General features: G+C 37.8%; 1 protein-coding gene and 1 pseudogene across 1 annotated transcript; one reads left to right on the top strand and one right to left on the bottom strand.

Annotated features, from left to right (window-relative positions):
- The first annotated feature begins 240 nt into the window (after positions 1–240).
- LOC143549503 (hydroxyethylthiazole kinase-like) lies at positions 241–2,669 on the top strand. Its single transcript, XM_077040402.1, has 2 exons — positions 241–842; positions 1,786–2,669. The coding sequence occupies exons 1-2, from the start codon at positions 393–395 to the stop codon at positions 2,176–2,178; spliced, it is 843 nt and encodes a 280-aa protein (XP_076896517.1). The 5' UTR covers positions 241–392; the 3' UTR covers positions 2,179–2,669.
- On the bottom strand, positions 2,432–3,190 carry LOC143549504 (dirigent protein 16 pseudogene; annotated as a pseudogene).
- Positions 3,191–8,316: the final 5,126 nt, after the last annotated feature.

The raw sequence follows: 8,316 nt of genomic DNA, 5'->3' as shown, positions 1-8,316 counted from the left end.
ATATGTATTTTTGTACGTAGGAACAAGTCGCATAAAACAATTAATAGAACAAAAAAAACAAAACAAAAAAAAAACAAAAAAAAAAACGAATATAACCGAACCGAAACCGAAACCGAATTACCGAAAAACCGAAAACCGAAACCGAACGGTTTGTATATATGAAAAAACCGAATTTTCGGTTTCGGTTTCAGTTTCACCCAAAAACCGAACCGAACCGAACCGTGCTCAGCCTTACTCGGAATCAACAAGTCTTATCTCGTTTCCGATTCGATACTGAGCAGCTGATATTTTACCAAAAGTTGTCACGGGGATTCTACGCTAGGATAGTGATCAACCAAACAAAACAAGATTCTTGGAGTTCAACATTTCTCGCAGGTCGTAAACTCCTAGGTATGGCAGAACCAGAACAACAACACACCATCACAAACACATGGGGTTCACAATCATGGACCCACCTGTCATCAGTCCGACACCAGTCACCACTAATCCAATGCATCACAAACCTAGTCTCCATGGACTTAATCGCCAACACACTCTTATCCGCCGGTGCATCACCCGCAATGATCCACTCCGTTCTCGAGATCCCAGACTTCACTCCTCACACCCAAGCCGTTCTTATTAACGTTGGCACACTCACTCCTGAATGGCTACCCGCCATGAAAGCTGCTGCTGGTGTGGCTAATAAGTTTAATAAGCCGTGGGTTCTTGACCCCGCGGCTGTTGGGGCTTCTGGGTTTAGGCTGAAAGCGTGTCTGGAGCTTGTGGAACTGAAGCCCACGGTTATTAGAGGAAATGGGTCTGAGATTATTGCTCTGTCCTTGGCGTCTACTGGTAACACCAAGGTAAAGTTGGTTGTTTGAATTGAATTGGGATACATATTAATAATAAATTAATGTTTAAATTTTGGTGTACCATGGTGTTAAAAAGTGAGAGTCAGATTGGTACTTGTTACTGTCGTGTGCGTAAAACCGAAATAACCAATTTGTAACTGAAAAAACTGAACAGGAATAACTGAATCCAAGCAAAAACCGACGGGTTGGTTTTATATTTTCAGTAAAAGCCGATTTTTTTGGCTTGGTTTTGGTTTTGCGTGTATAAAAAGCCGGAAAAGTGAAATGGATGTATGGATTTTTATTTTTAATTTAAATGATAAGTAATTTATAATAGTTTAATAAACAGTGTCAGATATTTTAGGTCAAATGCATAATTATCAGTTATTTATTTATTTTTGAACCGTAATTAGTTAAATATTAATTAACGAAAAAATGTATACCCGAATTCATTATTTTAGAACAAATATTTTTTTTGGCCGCACTAGTAACACAGAAACCGAAAACCGAAAAACCGAAGTTGAATGGCAAAACCGAAACCAAAATGGTAAAACTGAAATCAAATGGTTTTCAAAGTCTCAGAAACCGAATTTGCGGTTCTTGGTTTGGTTTTAGCCTAAAACCATTGGCGAAGGATAGTTAGGATCAGGGGTGACCTCGGCCCTTTATGTTTTTTTTTTCGCAGCAGTGTAAATTTACCCGTTTTCGTCCTAAAATTTACCCTTTTTCACCCGAAAATTTGAGCCCGGCCCATGCGTTTATGATGTACTTTTGACATATTTTCGCACGCTCGCCCCCCTCAACGTTTTCGTCCAAGCTTTGCCACAAAACCGACCCATGTACACCCTACTGTATCAATTATTAATGAAAATTCAATCAAATGTTTGTTGATGATCATATTTTTACAAATTGCTGATTAAATCATGATCTTACAAGCTGTTATGGGTATGATTAGGGTGCTGATAGCTTGCATGAATCTAGTGATGCATTGGAAGCAGCAAAATCTTTAGCTAAATCAAGTGGATCCATAGTTGCAATATCCGGATCCGTTGACTTTGTTACAGACGGTCAACGGGTCGTTGGTGCACATAACGGCGTGCAAATGATGCAAAAGATAACCGCTAGCGGATGTGCAGTCACTGCCCTGATTGCTGCTTTTGTTGCAACTGACCCGACACACGCGTTTGAAGCCACGGCTTCTGCGCTTTCTGTGTTCGGTTTGGCTGGTGAGATCGGCATGGGTTTGGCAAATGGACCCGCATCACTACGAATGCATTTGATTGACTCGCTCCATGGGCTAGATCAAGAAACCGTTGTTAATCGTGTCAAAATAACAAGCTTTTCGTGAACGGTATGGGATAAATAAGTTTGCTTTTGTTTTTTGTTTTCTTGTTTCATTTCATATGTTGTAAAAGAGACTAGAATAATATACCTGAAAGCTATATTCAAGATATTCAAAACGCGTAATTAAACATACTCGAACTGTTCACGGGCTATGGTTCGTTTAATCATTTTAACATCGATGAAATGAAGAATACAAACAAGACGACATTTTTGTTCACACAAGCGCACACAAACACACGAAAACTATCATTTTAGTCTTAGTAAGTAAGGTGGACGGTCAGCCTGAGCAAAGACTCGACCCCATCTGCAACGATCTGACCAGCTGGTATGAGTGACCGCACCTCAGCAAACCCGCAAGCGTGAAGGAACTTGCCTGTCCCACCGGTTATTGACAACCTGGACATCGTGCTTCCGATCCTATACACTCCAAAAAAGTTAATACTATCCCCATATTCACCGCCTTCCATCATCGCGGTGAATGTCATCATCTGTGTGCTCCCGTCCGCTGAGCTGGACACATACACTCCTTGTGCTTTCCCGAGCGTCTGTGAACCCAACTTGATATCGGTTGTCAATAAGTCATCGATCACGGTTATGGTTCCAAATCCGAGCCCGAGTCCATCTGGACCGAGCTGGGCTGCAATTTGGTTTTGAACATTATTCTGGTTCAAATTACCCGCAAACTGTGTACCGACTAAACCGGTTCCAAGTGGGATACCATTAGCGTTTACGGTCGGGATGGCTCCGTTAGCGTTAGGAATCGCTACCCCACCTGACGGGGCACGGAAACCTATACGTCTAGCGAACGGGACTTGACCGCTGTATATGTTTCCTAGCAGCCCTGTCACGGGCCTAGCCGTTGGGTTGCTTCCACCGAGGATATCGTGCATATAGAGCTCGAATACATGGACACCTGGTTCGGGTGTCGGGTTGGTTGCTAATACATTCAAGGTTCCTATAAGAGATGCAATGAGTATTGTGAATATAGTAGTTGGTAGTGAATGTTTTGCCATCTTGAAATGATATGTGTTTTGGATGATGTTGTGGGAGATTGTTTGAATGGTTTTGGTGATCATGGAGGTGGTGATTTATAATGCATGTTTCATGAGAATATGATGGAGTTGTTGCTGGTGTTTTAGTTATGGAAGTTTTAATATAGTTTCTGCTAATGTTTTGGGTGAATGCCATTAGCTTTTGTGGGGTCTGAATATTTGTGTGGAAAGCCTGATGGAAATGGGTCAAATTTTATGTAAATTTATTATAATTTCAACCAATTTATAACTTATAATAACTAATAATTTATAATACTAACAAATAGAATTCAAAATTTGAAAAAAAAAGAATTCTAATTTTGGGACGAACCAGTAACTCTAGTTTCCAGAAATAATATACCAAACCGGTTGGGTTTGATGGGAGTCATGAGATAGCTAAATCGGTCGGTTTAAGCAGTTTGAATGTTGAACGGGATAATATTTTCAAAATTATTATTAAAAGTTTAAAAATGATAAATCTGTCTCACGAACATAATACACATACATAACTGTAAATGAAGAAAATAAATAAGAAAGGTTTAATGACTAGTCCGGTTAATAACTAGTTAAAATTTTAAAAACTTCGATCGTATTGTTAAAACATCAAACCTAGTTGAGTATAACATTTAGTTTAAAAAATCTGAAAAAAACATGAGAAACTAAAATAAAAATTCATGACAAATGACATTCTTCGATGATCTTTTACATTGTTTAATAGTTGTCATTTATTTGTCTTAAATAAACAGATCTTATTACCATATAATGATATAAATCAAAATAGTTCAGTTTGTTGTTAGGGGGTGTTTGGTATAGAGAATGGAAATGGAGAGAAAATAGAAATGGAAATGGAATTGTAGAGAAAGAGAATTGGTATGGAGAATGAGAATCATTTCTCTTATTTGGTACACGAGAAAATAAACAGAGAACTCTACCATACTCAACCCCACCTCCACCCAACCTGACACCACTCACCACCGCAGCCCCACCACCACCAGCACCACAGCACCACCACCACAGCCCCACCACCACCACCAGCCCCACCACCACAGCCCTTTCTTCAACCACAGCCCACCACCACCGGCTGTCGCCACCAAACCCCCTTCTTCAACCACAGTACACAAGAAATTAAAAAGATTCAAATTTTTGGAACATAAGATATAGAAAAAGGAGGCTCAGATCTGTCATCACTGCCTCTTTGGAGATTTTGTGGTGGTAGTTGTGGTGGCGATGATGATGATGATAATCAGAAGCCACCTGCAACCACCGCCGATTTCCACCACCACTGTCACCCACCTGCGACCACAATCACCCGACCATCTGAAAACCCTAACCTACCACGAACCACCACTTGAAACCCTAATCTCCGTTCACCCGTACCACCTGCAACCTACAACCGGTTACCATCTCTGTGTTCACCACTGCGAACGGCGGAGACGGGGTGGTGGTTGCAGACTTGGAGACGAGGTGGCGGTTGCAGACTTGGAGACGAGGTGGCGGCCGGAGACGAGGTGGTGACATGCTATGAGGAGGCTGCTGAGAAATGGATTCCTCTTTGTTTTAAAGAGAAATGGAATTCTCTAGTTTTAGAGAAATAGAAAGAGAAATAGAAATGAAAAGTGGAAAACAAACAAAAGAAATATTTCTAATTCCATTTCTCCCCAATCAAATCCCTCTACAGCTTTATAACAAAACCATGATATGAGATCGTTGGACCATGAATGGAGAGGACGTATTCTTTCTACAGCTTTATAATTCCATTTCAACTATTATTAAGAACTTTACAACTACATCTTTTTTTCTTCAAAATACATTTAATTAATTGTATCAAATTATAAACAATAATTCATGTACAAGACCACGGATTAAATATAATCGTTATGTTTAAAATTCAGTAATGGTCGTGTATTTGCGTCGTATAAGTTTGTATCAATGATGGTGGTCCAAACATAAAAGACAAGGCCAAACATTGTTTTTGGTTGGCGAGCTCGTAATTCATGGATGGATTACTCATGCAAGTGATGTTGTGAGGGTTCTCAACATTGGTTCTCAACATTATGGACTAACCTCGGTAACAATTAATCTTGAGGTTCTATGACACTCGATGTACTTGGATCACCGCTATTAATAAAAAAAATTCGTATGACTTACTCTTTCTCGTTTGTATGCATTTAGATGAGTTATGTATCCAGATGAGCTGAAACCAAAACTCTTGTTTTTTGTTTACTTATGAATTAGCGGTACTTATTCGGCTAAACTTCATACACTAAATAACAAATCCAAACATTGTGTTGTCATTTTGCCTACTTTAAACTTTAATTAACTCGACTATATATCAAGTGAAAAGTTGATACACGATTGTGCTATGATTTTAACATATTTTAGAATATATAAAAATATTAAAACAAAACAAAAGTTAATATTAAACGAGAACTTCCTATTGGAATCATTCATGTTTCTTGACCCTTTTAGCATAATATAAAAACTAACTAAAATTAACTTTTTTTTTTTTCACGGCAAGAACATATACTACATTAAAAATAGGCGCCGACGCATCCAACAGGAAACTGGAAAAAACAAAGACAGGAAAGAAAGAAACTACAAAAGAACGAGCAAAAACAACTAAAGCGACCCGAAAGAGAATCCTTAGTAATAAGCTATTCATATTATCCCATTACCACGAAATAAAAACACCAAAAACGATGTGACAATATTCGGTTGCTAGTTAAATTTTGCCGGTGTAAAATATAAACAACTTTTTGTAGTAAAAACGTAAAAGTTTGATGTATAAATAAATCAGCACCTACCCCTAATTCTTCAATCATTCTATATTTCTTTTTCATTTCCGTTCTTCCAACCTTCCAGATTAGATGCAGATCTGAGTTTCATCAAATTAAATCCGGTTTTCTTCTTACCTTCTTGTGATGTTAAGTTCAAAATATCCAAATTAGTTTTGATTGAAAAAAGGTTTTGCTTTCAGATTTCAGATCTGAACTGTTTGACTTCTTTTTGATGTCTTTTGTTGGATCTAATACATATGAGCACCTAATCTACACAGATCTGACTAGCTTCTGATTAGATGTGTAACGTCTATAGTGGGGTCTTTGTGGTAATCCTACGCGACATGTTATTGAGTTTCAGAATACAAAGGGATGCGTATAATCTTCTGGATGAGTTTGATGGCTATGATTTTTCAGGATTGCCTAGACTAGCGTAGGTTCTCTTGAAATGCGTTATATCTGCTTTTAAATAAAAAGGTAATTTGCTTAATTACTTGTGGTTTGATTTTGTTATGGGTTAAACTATAGTTTTTCATTTTATGGTTATCTATGTTTTGAAATGTGCAGGGCACGAAGCAAAATGCATTACGCATATCATCAAACAAATTATTAAATGATGATTTATGTTATTGGATGAAGAACGAGGCTAGAAACTTTAAGTTTTTGCACGAAGATTGATGCTATTGAATTTGAATGTAGATTGATGTTGATATTGAATGTGAGGAATATTTTGAAAATGTGTAACTATCAAATTATTAATAATAATTAGTAATTAATCTAGACATTTAGTAGGAAGATCAAGTATATTGATGTTTGACATTATTGGTATTGTTAGTGTTGTATATCGTTGATATTGTACTATTTTAAACATGTTATGAAATTTTCAAATTAATTTACTGATTGCATCTCTTTTAAACATTTTTAAGTTTCACCATTTTATTAACAACGAATATTTAATAGGCTCTAGATAAAATAGTGTAAAAAGTATGTCAAGTATGTTTTCCCTTAATCTACTAATTTATTGAGTAAGTTTTACGCATTCATTTAGCATCAATTAAGTTCATGTAACAACATTTTTAAGCAATGGGGTATGGGTGCGGAGAGGGGCAGCGTGGTCTGATGTAGCCACCATGGGCACGCTACACCCCAATCTCAATTACTTTGTGGCATGGCGAGCGGATATATGCCCCCATTCACCCCAAAGCTAACTTCCTTTCCTTTTCAATCTCCTAGATACCAAAAAATACACATAGGGAGTGGTAGAGGCATAAGTTTTTTTGTTAAGGAGTAACCAATAATAAAGCGATTCAGAAAGATTGATGTACTCCACCATGAAAGTTAACGAGTTCTACAACACTGGGTATAACTTAGGTTTAGTATGAGGATGAATGGTGCAGGAGTTGTGGAGGTGGCGAAGTATGATGAATGAACAATGGTATGTTTAACACATTGCTTTATCGACTATACGACTACCAATCCATGGAAAGTGGTGGTGAGCAATTGTAATGTTTTGCGGGAAACCTATGTATGTAAAGACGCTATTGTGGGATAAGTGAGCAACTTTATTCATGGGTAAACCAAAGGCACGTTCACCGATGAAAATATAAAAAAAGTCCTGCTAATAAAACACATACTTTCAAAATTCAGACACCCTTCATACAACTTGTATAGCTTATACGAGTCGTATAGACTTTCGTACACTGACAACCACCAACTTTTTGGAAAAGGCGTTTGACCAGAGTCTTAAACGAGTTGTATGACTTATACGAGACAGCTTATACGAGTTGTATAGCCTATACTACACTCGTATATTGCCCATACACCCTCTTTACGACTAGTATAGCCTATACGAGTCGTTTTGGATCTTCATACACCCATGCATTTATAGCCCTTATTTTTAACTGCTATATTTTCTCCTCACACCATCTATACGAGTCATATAACCTTATACGACTCGTATATGTGGTGTTTGTGTGTGTGGAAAGTGGGTCGTGTATAGTTGAACACTCCACTGACATCACCCCCTACTAGTATTTTCGTTTGAAACATAATGTATTTTATCTCGTGCGAATTAATACCACTAATCTAGAGTATAAGTTTATCTCGTATAGCTCATACAACTCGTATGGGACATAGTCGTATAGGAAGTCTAAAACAAATGTGCTCTGGTAGAAAGCATATGAAAATTCAAATGATTTCGTATAACCCATATAGCTCGTATGAGAGGTTACTCGTATAGGCCTTCCCGTATTAAAGGGTCAACGGGCACTGACATAAAGCTGACATCTATACGAGTAGTATAAGCTATACGAGTCGTATATGTAGAGAAGGGTG

This window comes from Bidens hawaiensis, unplaced genomic scaffold (genome assembly GCF_021521415.1).
Source record: "Bidens hawaiensis isolate Kalapana, Puna unplaced genomic scaffold, B.hawaiensis_p1.1 tig00015610_1, whole genome shotgun sequence".
NCBI lineage: Eukaryota > Viridiplantae > Streptophyta > Magnoliopsida > Asterales > Asteraceae > Bidens > Bidens hawaiensis.
This window is presented reverse-complemented; position numbering and strand designations above follow the sequence as displayed.

Bases quoted from the DNA above. Each gene is read 5' to 3' on its own strand.
- LOC143549503 (XM_077040402.1), top strand. From the start codon at position 393: ATGGCAGAACCAGAACAACAACACACCATCACAAACACATGGGGTTCA. The intron at 843-1,785 runs GTAAAGTTGGTT...GGGTATGATTAG, and splicing joins CGTCTACTGGTAACACCAAG to GGTGCTGATAGCTTGCATGA.